The sequence below is a fragment of the Nematolebias whitei genome, chromosome 3, assembly GCF_014905685.2.
Source record: "Nematolebias whitei isolate Nwh7 chromosome 3, NemWhi1, whole genome shotgun sequence".
In the NCBI taxonomy this organism is placed as follows: Eukaryota; Metazoa; Chordata; class Actinopteri; order Cyprinodontiformes; family Rivulidae; genus Nematolebias; species Nematolebias whitei.
In genome coordinates, this window is record NC_056500.1 from 34,091,644 (window position 1) to 34,110,449 (window position 18,806).

Below are 18,806 nucleotides of genomic sequence, written 5' to 3' on the forward strand. Positions count from 1 at the left end.
ACTTTGTCATCAGCAAAGAAATGTAAGGATGCGTCAAGGATGCTCTGACCTACATTATATATGTAGATTGTAAAGAGGGTGGGTCCTAAGACTGAGCCTTGTGGTACACCATTGTTGACTGTTAAATCTGATCAAGAAAGCTCATCAGAGACTCTACTTCCTCAGACGGCTGAGGCGAGCTGGTCTGGGAAGCTCAGTCCTCACCTCCTTCTACAGGTGTGCAGTGGAGAGCATCCTGTGCTCGAGCATCAACGTGTGGCATGGAGGCTGCACAGCTGCAGAAAAAAACGCTTTGCAGAGAGTAGTGAAGGCTGCACAGAAATCTGTCGGAATCAGCCTCCCCACCATCACAGACATCTACACCTCTAGATGCAGGAAGAGAGCCACCTGCATCATGAAGGACCCCACTCACCCAGCACACACACTTTTTGCCCCACTCCTCTCAGGAAGGAGGTTGAGGAGCATTAAGTGTAGAACCACTAGACTGAGGAACAGCTTCTACCTTGAGGCTGTTAGACTCATGAATCTCTAACCAGAATAATCACTGTGAAAAATCACATCATGTTGCTGCTGATCTGTTTAAATGTTGATGTGTTCATGCGTGCACATCCGCTCACACAGACTCATGTTCATGTTTGTGCTGATGTTCAATGTTTTATGTTATGAGTGCTTAGTGTATATTTAGTTGATGTTATTCTTAGTTCATATCTTAGATGTTATTACTGTTTTTCTTATACATTTTATTGTTGGATGGGACCCTGTGTACATAATTTCGCTCCACCACATGTACCACATGAGGTGCGAATGACGAAAAAGAATCACTGACTCTGACTCTAAATAACTGGAGGAAGTACCATTGTGTTGAACACATTGCCTCCGGTCTGAAAGATAGTTAGAGAACCAACCAATGGTGTGTTCTGAGAAACCAATTTCTGAGAGTTTATGACACAAGATGTTATGATCCACAGTGTCAAAATATTTAGACAGGTCTAAGAAAAGTGCAGCACAATAATCCTTAGCATCCAGTGCTTCAACAATGTCATTAAGAACCTTCAGTGAAGCAGTGGTTATGCTGTGTTGTTTCCTGAAACCAGATTGATGAGGAGGTAAGATGTTAAATGAGTCCAGGTCATTTTTGATTTGAGAGTTTATCAGTTTTTCTAGAACCTTGGCTAAAATACAGAGTTTAGAGATTGGTCGATAGTTGTTCAGTGAGGTGGGGTCACCTCCCTTCAGCAAAGGAAGAACAAAGGCTGTTTTCCAAGTGTCTGGGGTGGAGTTTTGTCTTATGGAGAGATTGAAGATGTGGGTCACAGGGACTGTGATGATATGAAAGGCCATTGAGCTCTTTCAGGTAATCCTGCTATGACTTTTGGTACTGGTGCCTTTTCAAATGTTTAGCATTTTCTGTAATTTTTTTCTCAAAGAAAATAAATTGAGCTCATTTTACTTCCTTCATGTTTACAACCTTTTCACATTTTGTTCATGTTCAACTTCTTTCAATTCAATTCAATTCAATTCAAAAATACTTTATTAATCCCAGAGGGAAATTATATGTTGGGTAACTCATCATCCTGGTTTCATTAAAGAGTTGTTCTAGATGCTGATGGCTGTGGGCAGGAAGGATCTCTTGTAGCGGTCTGTCCTACAACGGATTTGAAGAGGCCTCTGACTGAAGACACTTTGTTGTTGTATGACAGTCTGATGAAGAGGATGCTGAGGGTTGTCTATAATATTCTTCATTTTATGAAAAATCCTTCTTTGTACAATCATCTTCAAAGGTTCTAGAGGAGTCCCCAGAACTGAGCCAGCCTTCTTTATGAGCTTGTTGATCTTTTTTAAGTCACTTTCTCTGGTGCTGCTCCCCCAGCAGATGATGGCAGAAGAGATAGCGCTCTCTACAACAGACTTATAGAAGATCTGCAGCATCTTGCTGCAAACGTTGAAAGACTTCAGCTTCCTCAAGAAGTACAGTCTGCTCTGTCCCTTCTTGTAGACGCTTCACTGTTGCATTTCCAGTCCAGTCTATTGTCCAGGTGAACTCCAAGGTATTTGTACTTCTCCACCACCTCCACTTCTTCTCCCATGATGGAAATAGGGTTGGATCTGTTCCTGATTCTCCTGAAATCTACAATCATCTCCTTTGTTTTTCTTCACATTCAAGATGAGATGAACAGATGAGATGTGCAGCTTCCTTCTGCAAATTTAATTTTTTTTCAGCTATTTTCAGATCATTTCAACTTTTTGTGCTCATTTCTGCTACTTTCAGCCGTGCATTTTTCAACTTATTTGCTAGTTTCGGTTTCTCAGCTATTCAGCAGTTTTATGCTAATTTTAGCCTTTTCAGCCATTTTTGCACTCATTTCAACTTTTTTCAGCCTAACTGAGCAAAAATGTGCTTTCCACTTGCTTCTTGTAGTTTCATCTTCATTCTGCTTTTTTTATCTACTTTATAGCTGCTTTTTTTGTGCTAATTTCAGCTTTTTTCAGAAAATGTCCACTTTTTTGTGCTCATTGCTGCTTCTTTTAGCCTAATTGGGCAAATATGTGTTCTTTCTGCTTTCTTCTGCTAATTTAAGCTTGTTCTACCTTTTCAGCTGCTTTCTTTTCTTTATTTAAAAAAAACAACATTTTTAGTGTTATGAGAGCCAGATGCGGGCCTTGAGCTACTACAGCCAGCTGTTGCTAGCTGTGGGCCTCAGGCCTCATTGGACCCCAGGTCCGCCCCCAGGTTCGGACCTCCCTCAGAAGCGGCAACTCACACTATTAATAAATCAAAGAAACACAAATTCAGTTTTACAAATTGCATTAAAATCAAGGCAGGAGAAGGTTACAGTTTACAGCACTGGCCAGTCTGGTCCTCGACTTAAGATCAGGAACCAGAAGAGCCGGATCTCCCGTGTCATTACAGATGACTAAATGTGGTCTCTTTTGGACTTTATGAGTTAACGTGAGAGGAAAAAAGTGAGACGGTGCTTAAAAAGCCTTTCTGCATGATGTAGCAAGCAAAATAAACTCTATTCCTTGACAGATATTGAATCCTTGGGAGAATCTTTTTAGAGTTGCTGGCCCCGTTTAAACCAGTCAGAACCAGATTATAATTTCATTATTATCCCATCTCTGAGTAGATAAAAAAAACCAGGGTCAGTCTAGATAAAAATACTAACATTAACTAATTTTAGCTATTTTTAGATAAATTCAAGATTTTCTTGGTCATCTCTGCTACTTTCAGCCTAATTACTGGTAACTTCTTTCTGCTAATTTCAGCTCCTTTCAGCTTTTTTTCTGTTAGTTTCAGCATTTTCTTCTATTTCAGCTACTTTTTAGCTAATTTTTGTACTAAATTGAGATTTTTCAGCTAATTCCACTTTTTTGTTGTTGTTAATTTCAGCCCCTTCCACTTCCTGCTGGTAGTTAAGCTTCTTTCTGCCTTTTCAGCTATTTTTTTTCTCATTTCTACTTTTTTAGCTAATTTTTATGCTAATTTCTGCTTATTTAAACATAATTCATCAATATGTGTTCTTTCTTTCTTCTGCTTACTTCCATTTCAGCTACATTTCAGCATGTTTTAGCTAATTTCAGCTGTTTTTCAGCAAGTTCTTCTACAATAAGCATTCACACTGCATTTTCACAGGAAATGCAATTTCTCTAGTTGTATACAGTATAGCTACTGTTATTCAAAACCATAAGTAAAACAATAACAGGCAGATGTCAGTATTTTGTGTCACTCTGTATTTCATGTGAGGCTTTTATTGTGATCACATGTTCATTTCAGCCAAAAATAAATAAATAAATAAATAAATACAAGCATCGTGTACAGTAGCTACACGTTCAGCTGAATTATTTTGACGCTGTTGTTTTCTTCTTGCTGCACATCGTCCGTCATGGAAGAGGAGAGTCTGGGTCATCATCAACTGTCTCCATTTACAAATTTTAAACGTAAAACTTTCAGAATACGTTCACTCTTTGTAAGGTCGACGGGGAGTTGATTATTCTGCAATACACACACAAGGAGAGGATTTATGAGCGCAGGCGATCAGTCTCATCTGTCTGACATCTAATCGAAACGTTCTAACCTTGTTGAGTAGTGTGGGGTCTGCATTGGCCCCGAGAAGTAGCAAAACACTTTGAATATTTCCACTCATCACTGCAGCATGAAGGGCACTGGAGCCATTCTGGAGGTGACACAGTATCGTCTAATACACCATTATAACATTTCTGAAGATAGTTTGCCAGAATGAGGATTTTTACCTTGAGAACGCCGAGTGAGGGAGAAAATTTAAGGAGTTCCTCGATGACACCATTGTGTCCTTTCAAGGCTGCTTTAAATAATGCTGTTGATCCATCCTTGCAAGACAGAAGACAAAAAAAACTCCAGTCACTTTATATTGATAGTTCAAGACAACAAATAAACGTAATTATTAAACACCAAATGGCTTTCTGTTTTTATAGCTACAAAACGAAAGGATGCCAGCCTCTTTGTCCGATGCTGAGCTCTAGTCAAATATTTTCAGCCCATGAAGATCTTTAAATAAATTAAATGACCCAGAAGTATTGCAGCAGCCACAGTAAGAGCTACTTAAATTTACCAAACACTCAGGGAAAAAAGGTTGAGTGACTTTTTTAACATCTTAGCATCATAGCAATGAAAACACAAACTCATGAAGGAAAAGGAAACAATTCCCTCCCACAATTCATTAAAGAAACTCAACTACTTCTAATATAAAAAATACTGGTGCAACAAATGAGTGTGAGTAATCTGTGATGACAACATATTTACATTTTATACATATTTTTCCCTTTTTTAATTGTCAGTCCATCCATCCATCCATCCATCCATCCATCCGTCCATCCATCCATCCGTCCTCTTTACCAGCTTCATCCTTTTTTGGGTCATGGGGTAAAGTTGTCATTTCTAACCCGGGCCTGAAGCCTGGACTAATCAGACCCAAATTTGGGGCGGGCCGGCCCATGATAATGTGCTGGATGGGTGGGCTGGGTCGATGTCAGGCTTTTGAAAGCGTCAGCGGATCAGCCGTGATCCAATTATATGGCAACATGGCTTGTCATACATGCGGCCATTTCCGCGCGAGCTGACCAACCTTGAGGTAAAATAAAGTTCAGTTAAGCTTCAGATGGGACTTTACTGCCAGGCAGTGATCCATCGTCCAAATGGATGTTCATTCACCCATTGCACTCAGCGGACGCGTGTGGCCGACGACCCAAACAGGTGAGATCCCAAAGCAGACATGTCAGAGCGGTCTTAATGCAGAATGCAGGCAGAAACAAGGTTTTAATGCTCTTTGACGGTCATGAAAGGACAAACACCCCCCTCAGCTCTGATCTTCTGCCCCTTTTATTCAGCCGTGCATCACCGTGATAAAGTTAGTTTTACATTGGATGTTGGACATTCAAGCTCCGTGGCTTCAGCGGTGTGTTCCTCTCGTTCGATCTGATGCAGGCTGTCTGATTTCGGTCAGTCGAACTTGAATGAGAGGAAAACGCCGCTGAATCTACGGAGCTGGAATGTCCAACAACCAACGTAAAACTAACTTTACAGCGGCCCGCGCATCCACCGACCGTTAATATACTATGAGCAGTCACAGCTTAATTCAAAATGTTGGGGGTGGGGTTTCGGGTTCGGACCTGTAATTACTGTTAATTCGTCGGGTCGGGTGGGGTTCGGAAATTATGGCTATGGGCTGGGGCCGGGTCAGATCGTGTTATTTGGCCCAAGTGCAAACCGTGGACATCACTGGTGCCCACATCCCAATATCACTGTGCGAGAGGCGGGGGACACCCTGGACAGGTCTTCAGTCCATCACAGGGACACATAGAGACAAATGAGACAAACAACCATTCACTCTCTCACTCACACCTAGAGACAATTTAGAGCTACCAATCAGTCTAACATGCATGTTTTTGGTCTGTGGGAGGAAACCAGAGTGCCTGGAGAAAACTCACGCATGCACAGAGAGAACATGCAAACTCCACCAAGAAAGACCCCCTGACCGGGATTTGAACCAGGGCAATCTGCTCGCTGAGAGGCAGTAGCTCTACCAACTGCGCCACCATTCCACTAATTGTCAGCCTAGATAACTAAATTTAATTTTACATATGCTAATCGACATCTCCTCTGTGGTCCAGACTGCTTCACCCACACGGAGCAGAAGGACTCCTACGTCCATATGATCTTTGTGCACTTCACGTCTGCCTTCAATACCATGATTCCTCAAACCCTGATGGGTAAACTACTCACACTAGGACTGAGCCCCTCCATTTGCAACTGGGTCCTAGACTTCTTAACAGACTGCAGTCCATGAGGATCCACAACTTCTCCTCCTCCACGATAACCCTCAGCACTGGCTCCCCTCAGGGCTGTGTGCTGAGCCCTCTCCTGTTTACTCTGCTCACATATGATTGTGCAGCTACCCATCCAGGCTGTCACATTGTAAAGTTTGCAAATGATACAGCGGTGGTGGGATGCATCACAAACAATGATGAGTCCAGCTACAGGCAGGAGGCGAAACACCTGGAGAGCTGGTGCAAAGAGAATAACTTTCACATTAATGTGAAGACAAAGGAGATGGTCGTGGACTTCGGAAGGAACAAACACGCCTACTACCCCCACCCCCATGAACATAGGAGGATCTGCGGTGGAAGTGGTCTCCAGCTACAAAGTACAAGTACTTGGGTGTACACATGAACAACAACCTCAGCTGGGGCAACAACACCACCAGTCTGATCAAGAAAGCTCATCAGAGACTCTACTTCCTCAGACGGCTGAGACGAGCTGGACTGAGAAGCTCAGTCCTCACCTCCTTCTACAGGTGTGCAGTGGAGAGCATCCTGTGCTCCAGCATCAACGTGTGGCATGGAGGCTGCACAGCTGCAGAAAGAAAAGCTTTGTAGAGAGTGGTGAAGGCTGCACAGAAGATTGTTGGAGTCAGCCTCCCCACCATCACAGACATCTACACCTCTAGATGCAGGAAGAGGGCCACCTGCATCATGAAGGACCCCACTCACCCAGCACACACACTTTTTGCCCCACTCCCCTCAGGAAGGAGGTTGAGGAGCATTAAGTGTAGAACCACTAGACTGAGGAACAGCTTCTACCCTGAGGTTGTTAGACTCATGAATCTCTAACCAGGAAAATTGCATCATGTTGCTGCTGATCTGTTTCATGTTGCTGTGTTCGTTCGTACTCATCTGTTCACACAGACTCATGTTCGTGCTGCTGTTTGGCGTATTGTTTTTATGCCATTAGTGCTTAGAGTATATTTAGTTGATGTTTTTCTTAGTTCATATCTTAGATCATATTACTGTTTTTCTTTACATTTTATTGTGGGATGTAACTGGGACCCTGAGTACACAAACTTGTTCCACCACATGTACCACGTGGTGCAAATGACAACAAGGAAACTCTGACTCTCTGACTCAGTTGGAAAAGAGGGAGGTTCTGCCTCAAATGGAGAAGTTCAAGTATCTCTGGGTTTTGTTCATGAGTGAGGGAAGAATGGAGCTTGAGATTGATTGACTGATTGGTGCACCAGTTCGTTTTGGTGAAGAGGGAGCTGAGCTGTAAGGCAAAGCTCTTTGTTTACTGGTCAGTCTACGTTCCTACCCTCACCTATGGTCACAAGCTCTGGGTAGTGACCGAAAGAATGAGATTGTGGATACAGGTGTTTGAAATAAGTTTCCTCTGCAGGGTAGCTGGACTCTCCCTTAGAGATAGGATGAGAAGTTCAGTTATCGGGGAGTGACTCAAAGTAGAACAGCTACTCCTCCACATCGAAAGGAGCCAGTTGAGTTGGTTGGGGCATCTGGTAAGGATGCTCTCTGGACGCCTCCCTAGGGAGGTGCTTCAGGCATGTCCAACTGGGATGAGACCCTGGGGAAGACCTAGGACACACAGGAGAGACTATGTGTCTCAATTGGCCTGGGAACACCTTGGAATCCTCCCAGAAGTGCTGGAAGAGGTGGATGTGGAAAGAGACGTCTGGGCCTCCCTGCTCAACCTCTGCCCCTGCGATCTGACTTCAGAACAAACGGAAGATAATGGATGGATGGATATGCTAATATAAAAAAAAATGTACACAGAAACTCTTGCAACGCAACATGAGACTGGATTAGACAGAATCCTGTTTGTTGCTCCAGAGTTACATCACAGCCTAATCTCTCCAACCACCTTTCATAAACCTCATGACTTTTTCCAACAAGGTTTAAAGAAATTTTAGGATGAACACTTTCCTTAGATGAATAAATAAATAATCCTATCATATCCACTTTTTAGTCCATCAGTTCAAAAGCTTTGACTTACTAGTCTGTCAGCATCCCGATCTGCTCCACGTAAGAGAAGTACCTTCACCACCTCACTGTGACCCATCTGAGCTGCCATCCACAAGGGAGCGGTGCCGTCCTGGAGAGTGCACAGATTAGGAGGCAGAAGCAAGAGACCAAAATCTAGACTTAGAAAAAGCCTGCGTTATGCCCAAATCATCATTGTAGCAAATGCAAACAAAGACATGAATGTAGTTTTGATCTACTCTTGTTGAGCTAAAAAAATATACCTTAAATGACATTTACAGAAAAACATGAATCACTTCTCAGTCTACACATGGAGTTTTTGTCTTCTATGTCATGCACACAGTCACACACCATGACTGCATAAATGCAGCTCTAAGAAGACGTGGGAATGAAGAAACTGAAGAAACCAATCATCCTTCTGATTGCCAAAAGACAGATTAATCTTTCTAATTCAGAAGGTAAAGGACGAAGATGATAAGCACATGTGTCCTTCCATGTCAGCTTGAAGTTAGGGATTGAATTAAAGAAAAATCAGTGAAAACTAGTATAATACTGAGAAAAAAGAGCTGCAAAATTAGTATACTGAGAAAAAGGAGTACAGAAAGTAAAACAGATACAGTAGTCCCTCGTTTATCGCAGGGGATCTGTACCCTGAAGCCCCGCGATAAGTAAAAAACCGCAAAGTAGGAATAGTAGTACAAGTAGTAAGTAGTAGTTTATTTTAGTATTTATATAAACATATAAATGCATTTTAAACCCTTCCCAAACTCTTGCAATATTCTAAATAATGTTTCTAAACTCTAAACATTCTAAAAGAGCACAGAATGTCATAATTTCAGCTCTCTGACTCCTCTCTGCCACGGCCGCGCCCACTCCTCCACTGCAGAACGGAGATCGACAGAGGAGGAAGGAGGAGGGAGGAGGAGCTGCAGGAAGAAGCTTCTCCTGCAGTGTGGGCTGCACACAGGTGCAGCAGGTGCTAAATAATTTAAAATAAAAATTCTATGTCGATCGTGCAGCTCATCCATCAGTCAGCCAATTGTGTGTCATGTCCAATCTTATTTTGAAAAACCGTGATAGAGCGAGTCCACGAAAAATGAACTGCCAAACAGCAAGGGACTGCTGTATTCTAAACAATATTTCTAAACTCTAAACGCGCTAAAACAGCACGGACTGTCATGATTTCATCTCTCTGCCTCGGCTGCACTCTGCGCTTGGCCATACCCACTTCTCCGCTCTGCACGGAGATCAGCTGATCAGCTGCAGGAGGAAGTTATCCCACAGCTGTGGGCTGCACACAGGTGCTAAATAAATTTAAACAATTTATTTTAAATTAAAAAATCCATGCCGATCATGCAGCTAATCCATCAGCCAATTATGTGTCATGTCCAATCTTATTTTGAAAAACCGCAATAGAGCGAGTCCACGAAAAACGAACCACGAGGTTGTGAGGGACTACTGTATACATATATTGATAGTTCAAAGCTTTCGTTTTTTTATTGTACTTTTTTTGAGTTTGCCTTTCTTTCTATCATATTGTGATGTCTTCTGCTGCAGTTAACGACAGGACAACTGGATCCACCCACTGTTCACCTCGATCAACTATTTTCCACTGGGCACAAAAACATGTTTTGTGCTGTTGGCTGTAAATGTAGACATAATTTGTAATTCAACTGACATGCAACTAAATCAGTTCAGTCTGAACATGAAATGACAAAAGATATGAAAACAGCATGCGTTTTATCAGGGAGGAGGTCACAAAAAAGGTGAGATCTGCATCCTTTACCTCCCTGGCTTGGTTCACCTTGGCACCGGATGTCAGCAGCTGACGGATCACGGTCACATGACCCTCCTGGGCAGCAAGGAAAAGAGGTGTAGCACCATCCTAAAAGGTTGAGGATAAATTGATGCTGTTCTTACTGTTGTAGCAAAACTAGAGTTAAATGCACTGATAATACATTAGTTTATTACTCCTATTTATAAATACACTTCTGCACAGTCAGGTTGTTTTCTTCAGGCGCACACTAATCCTGCTCAAGGTGATTCATGCATGGCTCAGCAGTCTGCAGTAACCTGAGAGGTTGGATTCCTGCTACATTGTGTTTATCAGGTTCCTGACTGACAACAAGTCAAGACAAATTTATTTATAAAGTACCAAAGTGCTTAACAATAAAAATCAATGGCAGCAATTTAAAGACAAATATTAACAAAAATTAATTAAAAGCATCAAAAGAAAAATACAAAACACAAAACAATAAAATACTAAATCAGATCACACTGGGTTAAACGTCAGAGAAAACAGGTGTGTTTTTAGGAGGGATTTAAAAACAGGAAGCGAAGTGGACTGTCTAATGTTGAGGAGCAGATTGTTCCAGAATTTAGGGCCCATGACTGAAAAAGTCTGATCTCCTCTGTTTTTGGTACAACCAAAAGCAGCAGGTCAGATGATCTCAGCACCCGAGAAGAAACATATGGTTGAAGTAGGTCAGAGTGATACGAGGGTGCAAGGACATTAATGCACTGAAAGATTAGCAGGACATTTTTAAAATCTATTCTGATTAGTACAGGGAGGACAGGACTGGTGAAATGAGCTCAAACCTACGAGTTCCTGTTAATAGCTGAGCTGCAGCATTTTGGATGAGCTGGAGACGTGAAAGGGACACCTGACTGACCCCACCATAAAGAGTGTTACAGCAGTCCAGCTGGGTTGTAACAAATGCATAGACTACACTGCCTGGCCAAAAAAAAAAAGTTGCCACCAAAAAAAAAATGGTCACACACTAATATTTTGTTGGAATGCCTTTAGCTTTGATTATGGCATGCATTCACTGTGGCATTGTTTCGATAAGCTTCTGCAATGTCACAAGATCTATTTCCATCCAATGTTGCATTAATTTTTCATCAAGATCTTGCATTGATGATGGCAGATTCTGATCACTGCGCAAAGCCTTCTCCAACACATCCCAAAGATTCTCAATGGGGTTAAGTTCTGAACTCTGTGGTGACCAATCCATGTGTGAGAATGATGTCTCATGCTCCCAGAACCACTATTTCGCAATCCGAGCCCGATGAATCCAGGCATTGTTATCTTGGAATATGTTCGTGCCATCAGGGAAGAAAAAAAATCCATTGATGGAATATCCTGGTCATTCAGTATATTCAGGTAGTCAGCTGACCTCATTCTTTGAACACATACTGTTGCTGAACCTAGACCTGACCAACTGCAGCAACCCCACATCATAGCACTGCCCCCACAGGCTTGTACAGTAGGCCACATTTTTTTCCGGCCACATTTCTTCCTCGAAGACGATGGGTCCCCACTATCCTTCCAGTTTTTAATAATGCATTGGACAGTTCTTAACCCAGTTTTAGTAGTTTCTGCAATCTCCTTAGATGTTTTCTCTGCTTGATGGATGCCAACGATTTGACCCTTCTCAAACAGACTGACATCTTTTCCATGACCACACAATGTCTTTGACATGGTTTTTTTAAGAAATGAGAAGCAACTCATTGCACCAATTGGGTTCAATAACTTGTTTCCAGCTGAAAAATAATCACCCATGCAGTAATTATCCAATAGGAGGCTCGTACCTATTTGCTTAGTTAAATTCAGGTGGCAACTTTTTTGGCCAGGCAGTGCATTTTTTCAAGGTCAGATCTGGTCAACGTGGATTTAAGCTTAGCTACAGTATCTGCCTTAACTTTAAGAAGCTTTTCTGCAGAACAGAGTTAATTTGTTTATTAAACTTAAAGTCAGAGTCTAAAACCATCCTAAGATTTGTAACAGACTGCTTAAGATAAGGCTCAAGAGAGTCAAGGTTTACAGGATCAGAGACAGCAGTATAGCTAGGGCTAAACACGAGATAAAAGAAGGATTTTAACATACAACCTTAAAGGGTACTGACAGTGAGGAGGGAGAGGTTTAACAGCAGGCTGCAGGTGTGGATGCAAAGGCCCTTACATTCAGCCGGTCATGGATGTTGGCTCCGTTTTTCAGCAAGATGTCCACTACCTTGGAGTGACCGTACTGGGAGGCAACAGTGAGAGCTGTGCCGCCATCCTGTCAGAAAACAAGACTACAATTTATTGAAAAGTATTCAAATGGAGAGGCAAAAGCTGCAGAAACAGTGCGTTTTAAAAAAAAGGTCTATTCTGCAATGAAACCATTTTGGCATTCTTTTATCTTTTACATCCTGACAGCTGAAGAGCAAGATAAACACCCCAACACCCTACCTTTGTGTGGAATTCAGTGGAGGCACCAAACTCAAAAAGGAGCTTCACAACGTCATGATGTCCCTGCTGGGAGGCGAAGAACAAAGCTGTCGAACCTGTCTGGAAAGAATGATAAAAATAGATACAGATGTTTTCCTGATACTGAACATGACCTTTGATACTCAAAATAAGAACTACAACAAAAAGTGTGTAGCTACTAAACAAATTCAAGTGGATTTTCTTTAGTAATTCACTTTTTTTCTTCTTCTTTAGGCTGCTCCCTTCTTCAGGGGTCACCGCAGTGAACTAACTCATACAAAGACTTTGCAATTTTTCTTATGCCGAATACCCTTCATGACACAACCACAGACCACCGAGCTACCACAGCCCTCTGTGTGGAGCAGAGAGCTGATATTTAGGGTGCCCGGGGAGCAGATGGTGGGGGTTAAGTGCCTTGCTCAAGGGCCCAGAGTGGGACAAATGAGGGTGGAGGCAGGTGTGGGACTTTCACCTTTCCCACCCACATTTTGATGTTATCTGGACAGGGAGTTGAATCGACGACCTTCCAGTCACAGGCTCAGCTTCTCTAACCTCTGCGCCCCCACTCCTCTTTCTTTATCAAATCACTAGTGTTATTAACAAATCTTATCAAACAGCTTATAACCTTAATCCCAAGTTATTTTAAGATATTTTTGGTTTAAAAATAGAACCTTTCAGACATAAAGCTGTAAGAGTGGTGAAGGCTGCACAGAAGTCTGTTGGAGTCAGTCTCCCCACCATCACAGACTACTACACCTCCAAACGCAGGAAGAGGGCCACCTGCATCATGAAGGACCCCACTCACCCAGCACACACTTTTTGCCCTGCACTCCCCAGGAAGGAGGTTACCATACCATACCAAACCCATACCATACCATTTTATTTATAGAGCACTTAAAACAGCGACAAGGTCAACCAAAGTGCTGTACAGACAGAACAACAGACAACACACAAAGCAATATACAAAATGAAGTAAATCAGAATATAGACATAAAAACGATGCAGATAATGACGACAAACCAGTGTGGAGCATACAGGTTCAAAACACAGATCATCTAGTGTTGAAAGCTACTGAATAGTAGTGGGTTTTTAAACGGGATTTGAAAACCGAGAGGGAGGGGGCCTGTCTGACAAGCAGAGGTAACTCGTTCCAGAGTCTTGGTCCTGCTACAGAGAAGGCCCTGTCACCTCTGCGCTTAAGACGAGTTCCTGGAACTGTGAGGAGCAATTGGTTCGCTGACCTCGGGGAACGTGAAGGGACATACGGTTGTAGCAAATCAGAGAGATAGTGGGGCAAAACTGTTCAGCAATTTGTAGACATACATGAGTATTTTGAACTGGATTCGAAAGTGAACTGGTAACCAGTGCAGTGAGGCCAAAACTGGTGTAATGTGTTCTCTTTTGCCTGTACTGGTTAAAAATTGGGCTGCTGCATTCCGGACCAGTTGTAGTCGTGCAATGGAGGTCTGACTGATACCACACAGGAGTGAATTGCAGTAATCAAGCCTAGATGTAATGAATGTGTGTATTACTGTCTCCAGGTTATTTTTGGACAATATGGGCTTCAGTTTAGACAACCGCCTCAGTTGGAAGAAACATGATTTAACAATCATGTTTACATGATTGTTAAGTTTCAGGGAAGGGTCCATTATCACGCCCAGATTAGTGACTCTTTGTTTTTCTGACAGGGATAGAGTGGAGAGGTCGATGCAGTGGTTTGTGATTGTGTCGTTGGAAGGGAACAAAATGACTTCAGACTTCTTTTCATTGAAACTTAAGAAGTTTAAAGCCATCCAGTCCCTGATGTCAGCCAGGCAGTCGAGCAGAGGTTGAATAGAGCATGTACCATTGTGTCTTAGGGGGAAGTACATTTGACAGTCATCGGCATAGAGGTGGAAGGGCATGTTGTGTTTCCGGAAAATAGCACCAAGTGGCAGCAGGTATAAAGAGAATAGGAGGGGCCCCAGGATGGACCCCTGTGGAACCCCCCATTTAAGCTTTGTCGCTGAAGAACTAAAATCCTTGATGGAGACACAAAAGGATCTGTCAGCGAGGTAAGATCTGAACCAATTGAGGGCTGACCCTGTGATGCCCACCCACTGCTCCAACCTAGCAATGAGGATCTCATGGTCGATGGTGTCAAAGGTGGCTGTGAGGTCCAACAAACAAGCAGCACAAAATCACCAGTATCTGTGGATATGAAGATGTCATTAAAAACCTTCAGCAGGGCAGTTTCAGTGCTGTGGAGAGGTTTAAAGCCAGATTGGAATAGCTCTAGGATAGCGTGATCCTCCAGGAAGCACTTCAACTGGGACTCGACTATTTTCTCCAGTAGTTTAGAAACAAATGGGAGTTTGGAGACAGGCCAGTAGTTGGATATGACTGAGGGGTAAAGGTTTGGTTTTTTCAGGAGAGGCTGGACAGCAGCATGTTTAAAGGTTTTTGACACCACACCAGTGGATAAACTACTGTTTACTATAACAAGAATGGTTGAGGAGGTTGAGGAGCATTAAGTGTAGAACCACTAGCTGAGGAACAGCTTCTACTCTGAAGCTGTTAGACTCATAAATCAAGTCAAGTTATTGTCATTCACATCACATGTGGTACATAAAGTGGAATGAAATTGTTTACACAAACAAGTGTAACAAGGATAATCCCTGTAAGAACCCCCCCCCCCACCCCCCACCCCCGAAAATCACTGTAATGCCACTTTAATTGGTGATATGTGACTTAGATGCACTGCTGATCTCATGCTGCTGATTATCTCATGCTGCTGTATTCATTCATACCAATCTGCTCACCACAGACTCAGGTTTGGGCTGCTGCTGTTAAGCCGTATTGTTTCACATTATTAGTGTTTAGTATATATCTTAGATCTTTTAGTGTACTGTTGGGCGTTTGTTTAGTGTATATCTTAGATCCTTATATACTGTTTCTTTTTATTCTTTATATTTTTTGCTGTTGTTGAATGTAACGGGGACCCTCAGTACATAATTTCGTTCCACCTCATATGCCGCATGTGATGGAAACGACAGTAAATGAGTTGAGCTTGATAATTGCAGGTGTTTTAATTTCACAGGAATAGTTTTTGTCATATTTCTTGGAGACAGATTTGCTGCTGAAATAGGCCTTTTTTTTTTAGCTCAGCACTAAAGCAGAAAAAATGAGATTACAGCTATCTTGATGTTGCTTATATAAATAAAACCCTTTACCTGGGAAGACCACTAATAAACACCAACCAAAAACCTAAAGTGAACATTTGGTGTGTTTAAGGGTTTGTAGCATACTACCTCTATGGACAAAACCCTTAAAGGACTCCAAATGCAGTCAGTAGAAAATAAAAGTACATTTTACCTCTCTCTGGTAGTTAATGTCTGCTCCTTGCATGATGAGCTCTTTCACACAGTCATAATGGCCGCTGTATGACGCCACCATCAGTGCTGTTGTGCCGTACTGGAAAGAAACAAGCAAAATGTAAGACCTGTTCTTATTGTATGACATAACTTTCTTAGAAGTGATTAAAATGTAAAAAAAAAAAAATTGGCTTCTCTTTTCTGCAGTGGTCACCACAGTCAGCAAACTCGCATGAAATATTTGGCAACTGCTGACACCATCTGGGCTCAAACCCGCAGCCTCCCACAGCCTCACTAATGAGTTCACTAAACTCTGCTGGTCTGCTGCATGTGAGTCTCAATCTCAATTATAATAAAGCAAAAGATAAGGTTGTATGCTGGCCACAGGTAGAGTATTAAAGATGCCTTTCAAACACTGTGCCTCAAAATACTTTATTTTCCTAAAAATAGTTTAAGAGAAAATACACAAAACAATACAATAAAAACAATAAAACAATAAAAACATTATTAAGAAACAGAACATATGAGCTGGCACTGGGTAAATGGTAAATGGACTGCACTTATACAGCAACTTTCTATCTTATCAAGATACTCAAAGTGCTTTACACTACAACCTGTACCTCATTTACCCATTCATACAGCACTCTACCAGATCTGTACAAAGAATAATCAGAGCTTTATCACATTCATACACCGATGGGACACACATCAGAGGCAATGAGGAGTTCAGTGTCTTGCCCAGGGACACTTCGGCACGTGACTGCTGGTGGAATCGAACCCCCAACTCTTGCGTTGGAGGACGACTGCTTTAACAACTCATCTAAACCAAAAAGATGTAAAATATCAATAAAAAAGAATAGGCAGTATGGAACACAAAACTAGCATCAAGAAATATGTTTTTTTAAATGGCTATAAAAAGATGAACAATCATTAAAATGTAAAAATAATATCAAAGCTACAGACAATTGTTACGTGGCGACGTGAACGAGCAAAATGCAATAAAAAGGTGCAAGAAAAAAAATCAATCCCTGATCAAACACGTCACATAAATGAAACATGTAATGCAAATGCCTCCATTGGGATCGAGATCCGTGATCTCAATGGATTTGCCTGGTTTAATAAAGGTTAATATAACAATATGCAAAATGGCGACAAAAAGACAAAATTACCACAAATTGTACCAAGATGAAACAAAAAAGGGCAAAAATGTAAAATTATTGAACATGAAGCAAAATCTGCATTACTTTTGATTGTTTTGTGCCATTTCAGTCTTATCTTAGTTCTTATAATGTGCTCATGGCAACACACACACACACACACACACACACACACACACACACACACACACAGGTTTGTTTTGCTATCTTTGTGGGGCCTTTGCATTGACTTCCATTCATTTTTCATTCATTTCTATAGCCTAACCATGACCTTTATCCATAACCTAACCATTACCAGTACATACCTAACCCTAAACCTAACACATCCTCAATTCACACCTTAGTCCTAAACCTAGCCCCTAACCCACCAACAGGACTTCTTATGGGGCCCGGGCTTTGGGCCCCATAAGGAGCAGTTGGTCCCCACAATGTAGTATAAGTTGGAAAAATGGGCCTCACAAAGTAGCATAAACAAGGACACACACACACACACACACACACACACATATGCTTCACACAGGTGATACTCAAAGCTCTCCATGTCCCTACCACAGGTGGGTAATGGGTAAAGCATGCAGCTGAGCAGCCAGGACATGCAGCGTCCGTACACTGTCTCTGCAGTCAGCATCCATTCGCCCGCTGTTGAGCAGCAGCTGCACCAGAGCCAAGTTTCCCTTCCTTGCTGCCCAGAACACAGCATTGGCCAGAGGCGTTTCTTTCTGGGGGTGGGGGGTGGGGGTGGAGAAGCACAACAAACACCGACATTGAAACCGTTATTAAGGCATTACATTGTGTGACACGAACCAACAACAGCCCATGTGTTTAGGTGTTACCACCATGTGTTGAGGATGCACTCAGTGCTGTCTGGATAAGTCATCAAAACAGCAAAATGATCATTAAACAATCATTAATGTATAAAACAACCATTCTTTCTGAAATGTAATAGTAGAGGATGGCGTTGAATGACGGATGAAACGTCTCAGCACACATAAGAAACCATCCAGATGACCTGACTGAACATTGTTGGATTTTATACCTGGATTATTGAGCATGAACTTTGGTGTCTTTACCCGATTATTTTTTTTCAGGTCACAGGGATTACTGGTGTCCATGTCCAGCAATCACTGTGCGAGAGGCGGGATACACCCTGGACAGGTCTCCAGTCAATCACAAGGACACATTGAGACAAACGAGACAAACAACCATTCACTCTCTCACTCACACCTAGGGACAATTTAGAGTTACCAATCAGCCTAACATGCATGTTTTTGGTCTGTGGGAGGAAACCGGAGTACCCAGAGAAAACCCACGCATGCACGGAGAGTACATGCAAACTCCATCCAGAAAGTCCCCCGGCTGGGATTTGAACAGGGATAACCTGCTCACTGAGAGGCGACATTTCTACCAACTGCACCACCGTGCTGCCCTAGTAGAGGCTCTAGGCTCGAAAATCTTCCATTTTATGATAAAAGCACCAAATTTGGTACAGTAGTCCCTTGTTTATAGCGGTGGATCTGTACCCTGAAGCCAAGCGATAAGTGAAAAACCGTGAAGTAGGAATAGTAGTACAACTAGTAAGTAATAGTTTATTTTATTATTTATATATTATATACAGTATATTAAGGCATTTTAGACACATGCAAGCGCTCTTGGCCACGCCCACTTCTCTGCTCTGCACGCTGATCAGCTGTTCAGCTGTTCAGCTGCAGCAGGAAGTTTATCCTGCAGCAGTATGGGC

General features: G+C 42.2%; 1 protein-coding gene across 1 annotated transcript in view; it reads right to left on the bottom strand.

The window, feature by feature from the left end:
* Nucleotides 1-3,852: 3,852 nt before the first annotated feature.
* The window catches only part of ankrd29 (ankyrin repeat domain 29), a 17,453-nt gene continuing 2,499 nt past the window's right edge, over nt 3,853-18,806 (bottom strand). Inside the window, exons 2-10 of the mRNA XM_037674873.1 lie at nt 17,677-17,787; nt 15,913-16,011; nt 12,541-12,639; nt 12,269-12,367; nt 10,094-10,192; nt 8,321-8,419; nt 4,252-4,347; nt 4,077-4,175; nt 3,853-3,994 (exon numbers count right to left, since the gene is read on the bottom strand). Coding sequence (XP_037530801.1) covers nt 3,911-3,994; nt 4,077-4,175; nt 4,252-4,347; nt 8,321-8,419; nt 10,094-10,192; nt 12,269-12,367; nt 12,541-12,639; nt 15,913-16,011; nt 17,677-17,787 — 885 coding nt within the window. The 3' untranslated portion in view covers nt 3,853-3,910. The remainder of the gene's footprint in view (nt 3,995-4,076; nt 4,176-4,251; nt 4,348-8,320; nt 8,420-10,093; nt 10,193-12,268; nt 12,368-12,540; nt 12,640-15,912; nt 16,012-17,676; nt 17,788-18,806) is intronic.